The sequence below is a fragment of the Ambystoma mexicanum genome, chromosome 13 (genome assembly GCF_040938575.1).
Source record: "Ambystoma mexicanum isolate Mex_15411 chromosome 13, UKY_AmexF1_1, whole genome shotgun sequence".
Lineage (NCBI taxonomy): Eukaryota > Metazoa > Chordata > Amphibia > Caudata > Ambystomatidae > Ambystoma > Ambystoma mexicanum.
The window spans coordinates 206,210,163-206,224,260 of NC_090938.1; the positions used below are offsets into that span (position 1 = coordinate 206,210,163).

General features: G+C 43.2%; 1 protein-coding gene and 1 long non-coding RNA gene across 3 annotated transcripts in view; one reads left to right on the forward strand and one right to left on the reverse strand.

Moving 5' to 3' along the window:
• LOC138521093 (uncharacterized) overlaps nucleotides 1-14,098 on the forward strand; it is a 143,047-nt gene that overhangs the window by 41,792 nt on the left and 87,157 nt on the right. The gene's annotated exons all lie outside the window — the stretch shown is intronic.
• CELSR2 (cadherin EGF LAG seven-pass G-type receptor 2) overlaps nucleotides 331-14,098 on the reverse strand; it is a 449,058-nt gene continuing 435,290 nt past the window's right edge. The window contains exons 34-36 of one of the 2 annotated variants that reach the window (XM_069633657.1): nucleotides 4,808-5,054; nucleotides 2,038-2,068; nucleotides 331-1,853 (exon numbers count right to left, since the gene is read on the reverse strand). In XM_069633657.1, coding sequence (XP_069489758.1) covers nucleotides 2,041-2,068; nucleotides 4,808-5,054 — 275 coding nt within the window. In that variant the 3' untranslated portion in view covers nucleotides 331-1,853; nucleotides 2,038-2,040. The remainder of the gene's footprint in view (nucleotides 1,854-2,037; nucleotides 2,069-4,807; nucleotides 5,055-14,098) is intronic. The other variant, XM_069633658.1, reaches the window with a different exon arrangement.

Genomic DNA, 14,098 nt, shown 5'->3' on the forward strand with positions numbered 1-14,098 from the left:
ACAATTTTAAGCAGTTATGTATGAGGAGTACTATCCCACGATGGAGAAGCACGAACATTTGCAATTGCTCAAGTCCACACCTCCCACGTGGGAAGACCAACTCTGAAAATTCAATAAAACAGGTTGAAGTGACTTAATGAAAGTTGTACAGATATTAAGTTAAATCAGCAGAAAACAGACTCACCTTTCATCTTTCGAAGGTCGATAAAAATTAGCAGGATTAAGTGAGATGATGATAACATTGGATAGAACGCCTCAATATGGTTTAACCAACACACATGAAAGAAGGAAAACTTGGATATATTTTTTATATCAACTCTGCACAGTATATTACATGGTTCATCCAGCTTTATTTTTTAAAAAGTTCACAAAATCAAAATGGACATTGCTGCCAACTATACAATATGAACACACCTAAAAAAACAAAGATATGATGGCATTGTCTTTTTTTTCTTGTTTTTCATTTCTTTAAATAAAACAGTCTTCAGCAACATGGAATTTGTAGATTACGGGACAGCAGTGGCTTCTCCTCATTCCTCTCCCTCCCCGTTGGATTCCGTTGGAAAAGACTTGAATGGTGCAAAAATATTAATTTGAAAGCATCTAGTTGATGCCTGGTCTTAGGCAGGTAAGAAAATACTGAAGACGCACGCCAGCGTTGCTTTGAAAAATCATTGAAGGCAGAGGAGTTGCCACACCGATTTATAGCATGGGTACAATAGTCTGTGAAAGGGTGCAACTCCATAAAGCCCCTTTTTTCTTGATAGCACAATCTCTGGAATGCTAGCCGAGAAATCAAGCACTAGAAGGGACACTGTTTTGCGTGACGTGAAGGAACAGTCCAAGAACTTCACGAGAGATTGAGGTTCAGCGGTGGTGATCGCAAGTCCCTTCTCTTGCCTTCAACATTGAAAGACAGAGCAACAATGTTGTCGGCTTCCACTGTCTTTCTAGGTCCCAAGATCATACTGCAAACAATCTTTATTTGTACAACGTTTTTCATGGAATCTGTTGTATAAGTACCAGAACCCTGAAAAATTCCAGTGTGTATACATTTGGTAAACTACTTTTTTTGTTGTTGCATGGTCTGCTCAGCACCGCTCATCGTGCAATCTCGGTCACTTTGCCAATGGTGGTATAGAAGGAGATGCTTCCCGCAGAGAGGTGCGCAAAGAAAACCTCACACTCTTGTGCATTTCAAGTGGATGTTCTCTCAGGTAAGATAATACAGCAGCTTAACATTCATCAAGATTCATGGAAGGCTATGGAGATGCTGGCTTCTCGATTTTGGACATGAGGCTTACATGGAAGAAGAAAGCACTCACAATGTTCCAATATTCTTAACAGACCCCAGTGTTGTTGCCCCTTCCCACTACAAAAAGCATAGTACACGTTACGGACTTAAATGTGTCCTCGCATTCACTTTCTTTCCATGGATAAGTTACAGCAGTTTAGAGTTAGTTTGAGGTCACGCCCGAAGTGGGCCACCAAACACTATTAAAGTTTCTCGTTCAAGTGTGGTGAGTATCTTTGCAGTCCTTCAAGACTGTGACCTCGATAGAGCATCCTTAGCAGCAGTGCCATACTTGACGCTGGGCCCTATTGGGACTATAGCGTACTGGGTCAGTAGTCTTTGGCACTTAAGTAATTCTGAAGCTTGGTATGAGGTTCAGAGCCATCCGTCGAGCCTGTCGGCCAAGTCTGCAGTGGCGCTCTTGGATTCGACTCGGACTCTTTGCAGGTTTTCCAGCAGCCCTCGGCTGAGTCGAGGACACTACCGTCGAGCGTTCCTTGCACTCCGTACAGCATCCGGATCACAGAAGATGCGTCCTCAGATGGAAGTCTCATCACTCCTGCACAAGGGGAGAACAAAAACAAGAAAGACGAGGGGAAAGAGATGAAGCATGCGTGACTGTGGACATGCAGCGTTGGGGGCTGGCAGGTAGGACGGTGGTCATGCAGAGATTGAGTGGGAGGTATGCGTGTCTGGCCCAGGTAAAGGATATTTGGGTATAAAACAATGAAAAAGGGGCTCACATGTCAATGGCGGAAATTAAAAAACAGAAATCTGAGTGATAGGAGACAGAAAAGGAACAAGGAGAGATTCACAAAGAGTAAGGTTAGTAAAGTCAAACCCATTGATTTGTTCGCTCGTGGTGGACTGGGACAGATCTTGGCGCTTCTGGCTCACTGTTCTAATGGCTTAAGATTTAGGAAATGCTCAATTTGATCTCTTGCTTATGCCGGAGTATAAAGACCTATCTAATAGGTTCGCTAGAAACTGAATTTGACTGGTCATTGTGTCCGAGGCAAATTACCCGGTGGCTCATTTTCTAAAATAGGCAATATCCAGTGATCGGAAGGCGACCTAATCAATGGTGAAACGAAGATCCATGTGCTCCACTTCAACATGAAGCTTCAAAAGGTTTTCTTTTTTACGATACTACTGCATGACTGGATATGTAGCAATGTACCCTATTTCTGGATGGTAAGAGAACCCTTGAGGAGAGACAGTAAAAAATCCTAATAGCACATGCAAGTTATTTTTAATTTATTTTTAAAAGAGTTAAGATGATCTCTACTAACAGTAGCAAGAAAATGCTCAATGCCACTACCATAATTCAACCATTCAACCATAATTAAGTATACACTCCTACTCCTTAACACTATAAAACTTGAACTATGGTATTGATGTAACCTGCCTAAACGTGAAGTGTGTGTTAAGGTTGGATTTGCTGTGACAGGGAGTGTTTGTACTCCAACGTTGTGATTTCTGCTAACCATAGTTATTTTTTCAATGTCATACACAGATATAGACACACAAGCACACACATTGAGTTAAAGGGAGGTTTAGGTTCCAGTTCAACTCAATGAAACCCCAGAAACTCAGTGGTTAAGGAAGCAAAGCAACCTTGGCTTCGGCCCCACTCTGCATGGCTCATGAGCACAGTGACATCACTTGTGTCGTCACATGTGACATCAAAGATAAACTCTGGTAGTGCAGATCACCCCTAATAGTGAGTTCAATGTAAAATACACCAAAGCACTCTGTGAAAGCAATGACGTTTTCGAGGTTTAGTGCAGTGATGTCCTCATTGTGCTCTTGAGTAGCACAATGGGTCCTGGTGTTGTTTGCTTCGTTTTCAATACTCCAAATGATATTGCATTTATAACACGCCTATACACAAGCGTTTCATAAGTTCTAATCCGCAATTTGGGCTTTGCAGTTGAGCAAACATGGTTTATTTTCCTCATGGGAAAACCAATTCAACACTGAAAAGCATCATGGGAGATAGCTAAAGGTTTTGGTGGCAAGGGGCACCCTGTTCTAAGCTTTATTTTGTGTAATTTTCTTTAATAAGTGCCTTTATTTCCACCAGCCCAAAAATGATCCATAGTCCTGCCCTTTACCCTGCAAACCAAAAAAAATGGGTGAGATGTTGTTCAGTGGTTTGGACTATGTTGCCGAAGGAGGACAATTTGGTGCAGCACTTTTGGCGCCAGCCATTTTACTGAAGCGCAGGTCCCCTTTCAGCACGCCCTATTGGCCACGGCAGGCAAGGCACAAGGACCTGAAACCTATCAAGGCCAAATATACCATCCTAAACACTAAGAAATGCAGTGTTCTGGATGACAGTATATTCGAGGAATGCATGGCCAGCGAAGTAAGCAGCGCTGCACTCTAAGCAAACTCTCCATTCATAAAAAGCCTGCTGCGCATACATGTCATGGTGCACTGAAAGGGGGCCTGCACCGAAGGCGCTGTATTGAAACGGCCTGCACCAAAAGGGCCATGAAAAAAGAGGGCTGATCCTATGCAGGGGAGCAAAAATAGAAAGAAAAAAACCCAGCATGTTTCCATACCATTTCTTTCAGTGTTTAATCAACTTATCTCAAATGTTTCATGCAGATTCGTCAAACGTTTATAAGCAAAAAAATGCTGTGTAAAGTCAATGGGCCTCATTATAAGTGTGCTGGCCCGGTAACAACGGTACTGGTAAGCTACCGGTACCGTTGTTACCGGACCAGCAAACTACGAGTTCTGCTCGTGGGTTTCTCTCTGCCACACCAGGTCTGACCTGGCGGGCGTACCAGCACCCGCGAGCAGAGCATGTTGGATGCACCGGCACCATTCTGAATGGTGCAGGTGCATCCGACCTCCCCATTCCCATTGAGCCCTATAGGGCTATATGGGAATAGGGAGCATTTTTTTCCAATGCCCGCAAATGGGCAATTACAGGGTAGGCCGGGGCCGTAATGACCTGGTAATTGCCCATTCGCAGATATCATCAGCACGGCTACCGCCAGTATCGTAATGAGGCCCAATTACCTCAAATACACAGCGAAGACCGCTGAGCTAATATATACGTTGAATTGAATTGATATTTTATTTCTATCCTGCTCATACACAAGTGTTTCACTACAATACTGTGTAATTGTTGCTTAATGCAGGAAAGCCCTCAAAAAGGGGAGTCTCATCACTTGCCCTTCCCAATTAAACCAGCTGCTCTTGAAGGAACATCCTTTCTTAAACTGCAGACTTTTCCATTCCCTGGACCCCTGTCTCTTTCCTCTGTAATTCTATTGATAACCTCAACTGTATCATTCACTAGTGAACCCTTGGGGTTAGAAGGATCAAAAAAAGATGGATTTATGGCTTGCAAGGACACTAATACTCTTAAAAGCACCTCTTCTCTTCAATGGCTTGGAACAGTGTTAAGACAGTGATATTGAAAGTACAGTTGAGAGAGGGTTGGGAAACCAAGGATGGAGAAGAAGTCCTATGTTCCAGTGCAGAGATACTCACTCTGAGCCGGAGGAATCCTCGTCTGCACCACCCGCTTTGATGCTCATGGCAATGGGCGTCATGCCATTGAGCTGCTCCTGCAGGCTCTGTTTGGGCCGCGCCAGCCCTGCGCTCCGACTACCATCACTGACGGAGGAGGCGCGAGAGGAGACGACCCCTGGCTTGTGGTTGGACAGCTCGTTGTGGATTCGGTTGATGCTGTTCTTCTCAGAGATGGTGGGTAGTGCCTTCTTTTTCTTGAGAATCCCTGTGTGGAAGAGGAGGAAAGCTGCATCATTCTCAATACGTCCCCTCCCGACAAGCCCCAGTGCTGTAATCGCACTAGGTTGATGATGGGTGCAGTAGAACAGCTTATTACTATGACATATCAGAGTTTGAAGGAAAAAGTTCTGTGACACCACAAGTCATCCATTTGTGCATTGTTCAATTTCAAAATCAACAAAAAAAGTTACATAAAAAAAAAGACTAAAATATAATTGAATGATGATTTCAAAAGCAATATATTAGTATTTGTTTTTTTTAACAGAAATTCCAGAAACATAAAGGTGCAGAGGAGTCTGCACGACACGTAATGAGAAACCAAAAAATGCTTTTCCGATTGTTAGGTTACATTTTCATTTTTATGCTAAATCTCCCTCACCTGTGAGAGATACTCAGCACTTTTTGCTGGACTTTTGGATTTTTTTTTTTTATATTCCTAAGCGAATGGGAATCTTTATCCCCACTCGCCCTTAATTTGACTCTTTCAATGGGTGTCCGTTTTATGACTCTCCATACTTTATTTTTAGAATTCCACTTTCCTATAACTTTTTGGGCATGTGCATTTTCCTACTGCAGCACATACCACTTTCTGTGCAGTGTTACTGGGGTGCCCCTGGGGCTCCCCTTTTATTTTTTCTCGGATTCCTTGTGTGTACTACTGTTCGCAAGGATAGAAAAATACTTTTTATCCACTCTACATTTTATACTGTGAGTCCAGCACACCCCACCTTATGTGGAATGCTGAGGGTCACTCTGTATCCCCTTTCTCGCTGCCTGTGCCGACACCTTCTTCCATGCGACCTGGCAGTCCCGAAGAGGACGACTCCCACCCCTGGACTGGTGTGTTCAATCATTCTTAAGAAGACCTGCATTTTGAGCCATCTCACCGCAAGCTGTGCCCTTCCTGGGCTGCAAAGCTTCAATACCCTGGGACCTTGAGGCTGAGTGCTGTGCAACATCTTCCCATGAATGATTTTCATTGAAACTTTTATGGCCTCCTATTGGACCTCCAGAGCAAGATTACACAGCTTGAAGTCCTCTCACCAGAGTGCTGGACCGAGATAGTGAGGCAAATCGATATGAAAACGATTGTTCCACATCTGGTACCTTGAAAAGGGTGCCAAATCGTCAGAGCCGCAAGAAACACTGAAGAATCCTTTTTTTGGAGCTTTTTCTGCCAACTGCTGCTGCAAGTTCCCATCCAGTGTCCTTTCTTTCGTCACCATGACCAAGAAATCAGAGAGTGGGTGCTGTGCTGCTGCATCGTGAAGGTGTCAATCTGCAATACTTACCTAAAGTCTTGTCTCACTCCTGTGTGGCTAGAGTGGTGATTTGTGTAGTTGGGAGTTTGCCCGTTCCGTTTACCCAGGCCTAACACTGGAACACATCTAAGGAGCCTTATATGAAGTCCTTGAACACTTTCTACTAACTCTAAAGTCTGTACTTGCTGGATGAGATCTCCTCAGGATCTCTGCATATCCTGCATCTGAGCCTTATCCTGACCTGCCTACTGTTGGCCACTAGACCACTAGTGTCCCCCTTCTGCTTCTGAGATCACTCATGCCTTAGAATAGGGAAGGACTAAAGTATAAGGCCTTGGAATAGAAAATAGAATAAGTGTTGCAAAGTACTTGCTAAATGTGTTAGTGCTGTAACTGATTATCTCTGAAATAGAATAAGTTACAAAGTGTTACTAAGTTCTTGCTAACCTGTGAACTGCTTACTGCCATTCTGAAAAGTATACAAAGATATTTATATACCTTTGAATTGTGTTTCACTATTCTAGAAAGTAATAGAGTTGGTTTTAATGTATTATTCCTTAAACTGAATAAGTAACCCTCTAACCAACTTCCTTAATGATTCCACGGTCTTAATGGCCCATTGTAAAATTGAAACAAGTGATAAACAAAGCAACAAGAACATTGTGGACTTCAAGTACCCTAATGCTTTAGGTACTGAGACAAGGAAGCAGGGGCTCAGAGATGCAGAACTGAAGTGCACAGTTTAGTGGTTTGAATGCCCCACACCTGAGTGGGACCTTTGAATATGTATAGCCTGTTCAGGTGCAGGCCATTAGAACTCAGCAGTAGTGGGAGCAGCAGAAAGAAGATGCTGTGTCCGCCACTGTGTTTCCAGTGAGTTACGGTCCCGAGAGGGTCGTAGGAGTTGGGACGTGCAGAGACCATGCAAGAGAAAGCGTGTGGATGCTGGCTGTCCTGTGGGAGCAAGGAGCTCTCCTTATTCTGTGGCGTGTTCCGGTTGCTTGCCGAACACCGGAGTATGCAAGGAGTGAAACAGACCCCCTGCCTGCACAGAAGGTACAAGCATTGGGAGTTTGGTCTGAGCTGTAAGACGCCCCAGTCCCAACACGAGAAGAAGAAGCTGAAGCAGCAGTGGTTCGGACGGAAGCGCAGGGAAAGACCGGTGAGTTGGCCTGTGCTAGGTAACCCCAGGTAACTCCAGAACCGACCGCTGACTGAAAACAAACCTTTTGAACATTGAACAAATGAATCAAAGCATTTTTGGAATAACTTGTACTGAGCGAGACCGAATGAAGAAAGTTTATAACCAACATTGCCAAAGTAAAAAAGGGTGCAATATTTGAACCAGACTGTAACCATCATTGCCATTGTAAAGAGGCGCAATACTTGAACAAGACAGCCAGCATTGCCAAAGCCAAAGAAGGGCAGGAATAAATGAAAGGGAAAACACACTTTCCTATAGAAATAAACCTAAACAAGAGACATTACCAGCAGTTAACTGGTGTGATTGAAGGAACCAAAGGTGGCAGGATAGAAGCCCTCCTCATCATGGGGAGAGGAATATAACCTGCATTGCATGTGGCAAACAAATCAGTGGAACAAATGGCATAAATGTGAAACATGACCTTGTGAAAGATGTTATTAATCTCAATGTTGTGAAATTCAAAGACTTTTCTAATGTTTGAAGCCAACCTCACGACAGAGTGCTTAGTGGACCAGGAAGAAGACATTAAAGTACTGCACTGTGGTTGAAGCTGTGGTGGAAAGAAAGTGGCAAGTCCACTAATGTGTTACGATTTAAACTGTAGTAAAACCATCCTGACAACCTTATTGTTTGTAAAGAAATCTGAAAGTGGTTGTTTTACAAAGAAGAGAAGTTATATTGAAAAATGACTACAATTGTCAAGACAAAGTCTTTTTGGCTTATTGAGCAGAGGCTTGTGGAAACTTTGAACAAACCTATTTGAAGAGTAATAAATCTTGTTTAGGCTTTCCAAGTGACAAGTGAAAAACATATGGAGTGAAGAGAACTGTGTATTGCATTTGGAGCAGAATTTGGATATTGAAACAAACGTTTGTGATTGGAAGTTTGATCTGGAAAATCCTGCATTCATCTTGGGGAAGGGGGATCCGACCCAGGTTACACAGATACATGTTTACAAAGTTTATGTCTGAATATATCTATTATATTGTTGAGTTTAAAGCCATATGATACATGCATTTCTTTTTTTAAAGACTTTTATTCGACAAAATGTCATCTAGCCACAGTTACATGTGCAAATACACACATTTACAGAAAATATAATGACAATAACAATTCTTTAAATAATTCTAATAGTACGTTAATAAGTTGGGACTAAAATTAATTCGGTGTAGGATAAAAATGTCACTGGTGCCAAATACATCCCTAAAGGACACCACTTAGTTCGGTCATGTTTATCAATTCACTAGTTGTGGCTCATACTTCACTCTCTTCCAAGCTTGAGATAAGTAAGTGGCCACACAGTACACCACTTTGATATCATTGCATTTGTTAAAAAGGTGGAGTGCTGCATTTATGTTGTTAAGACCATTTCTAATCAATAACGGGAATAAAAACCTATGTCTAATGGCACGATGACCATCACAGAAAAGAAGAAAATGCAGCAGCAGTTCCTCTGCCGATAGACACACAGGGCACAGACTGTTCCCATTGGGGACCCAATTCTTTGTGACACCATGATTTTGTTGTATGTGTAAGTATGAGGGACAGAACCCTTTTTTAGAGTCTTTCCTTTAGTGTTAGTTTGCTAGTTAGGGAAATCCTCGTTAGGTTAGGGAAAGGGAGGCAGGTTTCTCACCCTTATTATTTAATAAAATGGCTATCTGTGAGAGAGCCATCTACTTATCTGCCTCACATTTCTGACTCCTCACATAACCTTGAATTACAGACTCTCATTCTAAAAGTCTACTAATGTTGTTTTACACCCTTTGAATAGCATACTGCCATTCTAAATGTCTAACACTAGGTTTTTTTTCACGGTGAACTGTGTACTTTTTTTTAAAATAAGGTTTATACTTTGGTTTGCATACCATAAGTAGTCTGTTGGTCTTTATAATTGTGTTTATGACTTATAATAGTACTTAACTTTATAAAGAATTCTCTTTACCTATGTATATATAAAATAAACCATTATTTTTACAATACATCAGTGCATCACTGTTTCTTTGGACTAGATGTATGCTACACGTTCTTTGTACCTCTCTATCTCCTAAGATAAGCCTGGCTGCTCTGTTATTGCTACCTTAATATCAGGTGATACAGCCTTATGCTAAGAGTTTCAGTTTCTGTATTGCCCAAGATGTAGTTTTATAAAGTCTCTTTGGATGATGTTAGGTAAGATTTTCATATTTGTGATACATCTTCCTGACCTGTGTAAACCCCAGAACTATTTGCTTGAACTTGGTGATTTTTTTCCCTTCTCAACTAGTCGTTTACTCTTTTTATGGGTGACCTTTTTATGTCCCTCCATAGTGTGTGCTTGGATTTATACTTCCCTATAACTTTTGGGCTTAGGCTGGGTTGCCCCTTTGGGCTTCCCTTTGTAATTTATCTCATTATATCTTTGGTGAACTACTGTTACCAAGAGGTAAAATCAGATTCACCTCCACTTTATATTTTGTATAGAAAGTCAGCACACTCCACCTTATCTGGAGTGCTGGCGGGATACAATGTATCCCCTTTCTTACTTAGCTGGTAAGGTTTTTGTTACAATTGCAGGTTTACTTGAATGGCTGGTGGCAGTACAACTACTTTGATGACTTGTAGTCATTATTACTTGCAGACTGTTAAATCATCCTCGGTAATGCACAGAAGGGCCACCATTCTGTTAGAATGGTGGGCTCCTTCTACTTACGCCATTTCACATGTGCCTCTTGTTTCTGAGGTCTTCCCCTGCCATTTTAGGTGGGAACAACCTAGGTTGAAGTTTTGTCTTCGGCTAGAATCCTTTGTATTCCCGCCTAGGCTCCAGAGTGTCTGAGGCAGCAGGGAGTGAGGGAGAAGTCCAAAACTCTGCAGCCCTTTGTATTTCACCTTGTCTGAAAGGGGGGGCTGGCTGTCCTTATTGGACCATCAGAACATACCTTTCTGTAAACTGTGGGGTCAGTTCGTAGAAGTTGTGCTTTAGTTCCTGTTAAATACTCCAATTCTGGAAGCTGACAAGTCGACCACTGGAGTTGAAGAGGAAGATGAAGGAAAGACATCTGTAGCGATTTCCAGCGATTGGAAAGCCTGCAGTGTATGTAACTGGAGCCTGATGTAACCCTTCCAATCGACCTGAGTGTCTTGAATGTTATAACTCCTGCCCAGAGGCTGATGAGATCCACTAGACTTGAGAAGACCTGCAAAACGAGCCATCCCTCGACATGCTGTGACCCTGCTGAGCTGCAAAACATGAATACACAGGGACCTCGAGCCTGAGTGCAGTGCATGGTCTTCCGAAGTCCGAATCCTGCTGAAACTTTTGCGGACTCCTCCTGGACCTCCAGAGACATGATTTGAATCCCTGAAGTCCCCTCACCAGAATGCAGGACCAGGAGAGTGAAGAGAATCTGAAGGTACGCATACATATGTAATGTTGTGCTCACACTTGGAGTTTGTACTAATCATCATATGCGTTAAAAGAATGTACTTTTTGCTAAAAGAAGAGGCCTTCTCTTTTATACGGTGGCGTTTAATGGCCATATATGAATAGCAATTGCAAACTAGAAAGAGACCTGCTGACCTGGCAAGAACTTGTTTTTAACAGAAGAATTGTGTTTGGTCACTGTATGTCGAAGCATGTTGAGCCTGCTAAAACTATCTGCAGATTACGGGTGGGGAAGGAATGAGTAAGCACAGCCTCGTGCACAGAGATACACAGAAGGGCACGAGAGAGAGAGAATAACAGATAACAGGAAACCACAATAGCAGATGTTGAACTGTTGACCTTGATGCAAAGTCATGACTGGGAGGAACCGCCTTGTGGTGGACATAATCTATGTGCAGCAATGTATGACAATGTAAAACAGATGGGTATAAAAGGACCACGATGTGCAGGGCAAAGCGCGGCACTTTGACGACTTGCTTTGCGAGACGTTTGAACTTGCTGCCCATTCGCGAATGCTTGTGCATTAATAAAGTAATGTTAACTTGGCTCTTTTCTGTCTGAGTTATTGCAGGGTCCCTCTTGTACTGGTTATGGACGGCGAGAAATCGCACCCACAATTTTGGTGTCAGAAGTGGGACGCGAAGGAGCGACAGTCCGTCACTGGGTGAGGAACGCCGCGGCGGAACCGGAGAAGGAATTGATCACGGGGCCCCAACAACTGAATCCGCACCTTTGATTGCAACCAACGCGTCATCCTTGTTTTTCCGGCTCCGTTGGCGGTGGAACAGCAGGCTGTCGCCCTTCGGGTCCGGAACACTCTGGCGGGACCCTTAAGATAAGTGGTATGGACGGATGCATGATGGAATAAGGGAATAATGATTCAGGGTTTGTGAAGAGGACGGTGGTAAGTCCGTCTATGAAGAAGTAATGTTGAAATGATGATATGATATGTTAGATACGCCAGGAGGATGTATTATTATTGTTAGCCAATAGGTGCATATTTGGGAAAGGTGAGTGTTTTAGGCAATTGTGGTATACCAACAAAATGGGTCAAGCGGCTTCCAGCAAGAGTGGTATAGGCAAGAGACACTATGCCCCTCTTGAAGGAACCCCTGCATTTGATATGTTGATTAAACATGGATTGAATTCAACATTGTTCTTAAAAGAATGGTCCGAATACACAAAAGATTTGATTGAGCATAAATGGCCAGACACCGGGTCCTTTGATGTGGACCGCATATCCAAAGTAGAAATAGAATTAGTAAAAAGACGGGTTAGACCCGCACAGTTTGAGGCTATACGACTATGGAGGGTAGAAGCAATGCGCAGGCGCAATGCTCAGAATAAACAAAAAGCAAAGGAGCAGAAGAGAACGGTAAATCAAAAATTACATGATCTAGAGATAAAAGAGAAGGGTGAGAGGCTAGATCAGTTGGATAGACATATGATGATTAAGAACAGTGGGGGTATGTATCCTGCCGTGCCGGTGCCTCGATATGAAGATGTGATAGGGCTAGAAGCAGAACAAACAACGACTGAATTATTGTTTCCAGGAGCTACAGCTCCACCGGCAGACAGTGAGGGTGAAAGGGTGGAATTCCCAATGAAGTATGGGGACCCAGATAGGTTGATAGACCATAGGAGAACGACTACTGTAGAAAAGGATAGAGATGGAGACTTGCAAATCCTTATGACCGGGCTGTATGGCACACCCCTCAATGACAGCCTACGGGACCAATTGGGGTGTTTGACACCTTTGGAATTTAGGACAGTGGCCACTAAACTATATACCTTTCATGAGGGTAACTGTAAATTGAGAGGACAGAGTACTGCGGATCTGCCCTCAGCATATCAGGACGCTGTCGCGTTACTACCAGTGACTGCGTCCAGTGTTCAGTTATGGGGATGTATGTCAGACATAATAGAGGAAGTCATAAGGGGCAGTGTTGAATGGGAGAAGGAAAAGAGGGCATGGGAAAGAGAGGTGAGGGAAAGAGAGGCTAAACTCAAAGATGCAGACCAGGCGGGCCAAAACGTAGCTAATCGTATGATAGCATCCATACACTCGCAGTCCATGTCCACCCTGGTGAGTCTGATGGAGGGCCTTGGCTGGCCTATACAAGTAAACGTAATTAAATATCTTCTTATTAGGGTGGATGATATAGAAGAGGAAAAGGAGCCTAGATATGTGTCCCAGTGGAATAGGATTAGGACGGAATTGGATAAGAAACTGCTATCTAATATAAGAGTGGATGATTCAGGGGCGGAAGAATGGAGGATGGCTAAGGTGGAGAAACTATTAAAAGATTATAAAAAAATAAAAGAGAAAACTCTTAGTCACCAGTCCTCTGCTTCATCACCAGTGCAGGCCCTTGTGAGTGAACAAACAAATACAGAAAAGTCACTATTAATGCCAATGAGAGAGTGCCAACCCACCATAGAGGCAGCCACTGGTAACATGATGCGCACCTATGTGTATGTCCCTTTATCCCGAATTGAATTAATGCATATCACCAAGTCCATCCCCGACCCCCGTATAGACCCGGCAGGATTCTACAAAGAAGTGGGAAAGTTATTCAGACCAGGGTTATTTACCGTAGAGGATGTAGATAACATATTGTTAGCCATTGTCCCAGAAGAAATATGGACCCCCTTTCGTGCCAAAGACAATGAAACAATAAAATGGAAAGATGTAATGGATGCGAGCAAAAATAGAAAACTGCATGAGGAATATCCTGAACCCCTAAGGGGGCATGGCATGGCAGTCCTGAGGGCTCTAGAAAAGGTGTTACCCCCATTTGATGTGAATGTGGAGAAACTGTCCGCTGTGATACAGGGTGCAAGTGAGGAAGTAGCACAGTACTTTCTGCGTTATGAAGCAGCATTCAAAGCGCACAGTGGGCTAGAGATAGGGTCTGAAACGGGCCAACGGTACTTTGCCACAAACTTTGTAGAGGGGCTCCACGGGCCAATTCAGGAGAACATTAGGAGGGCAGAAAGTACATGGATGACTAGAAACCCCCGGGATCTCCTCGAAATGGCTAGGTATTACGAAAGAGGGGAAAGAGTAAAGGGACAACAAAAGGCACGACAAGAGAAGGATTTAAAAACCAAAGTGTTGATGCAACAGTTGCATC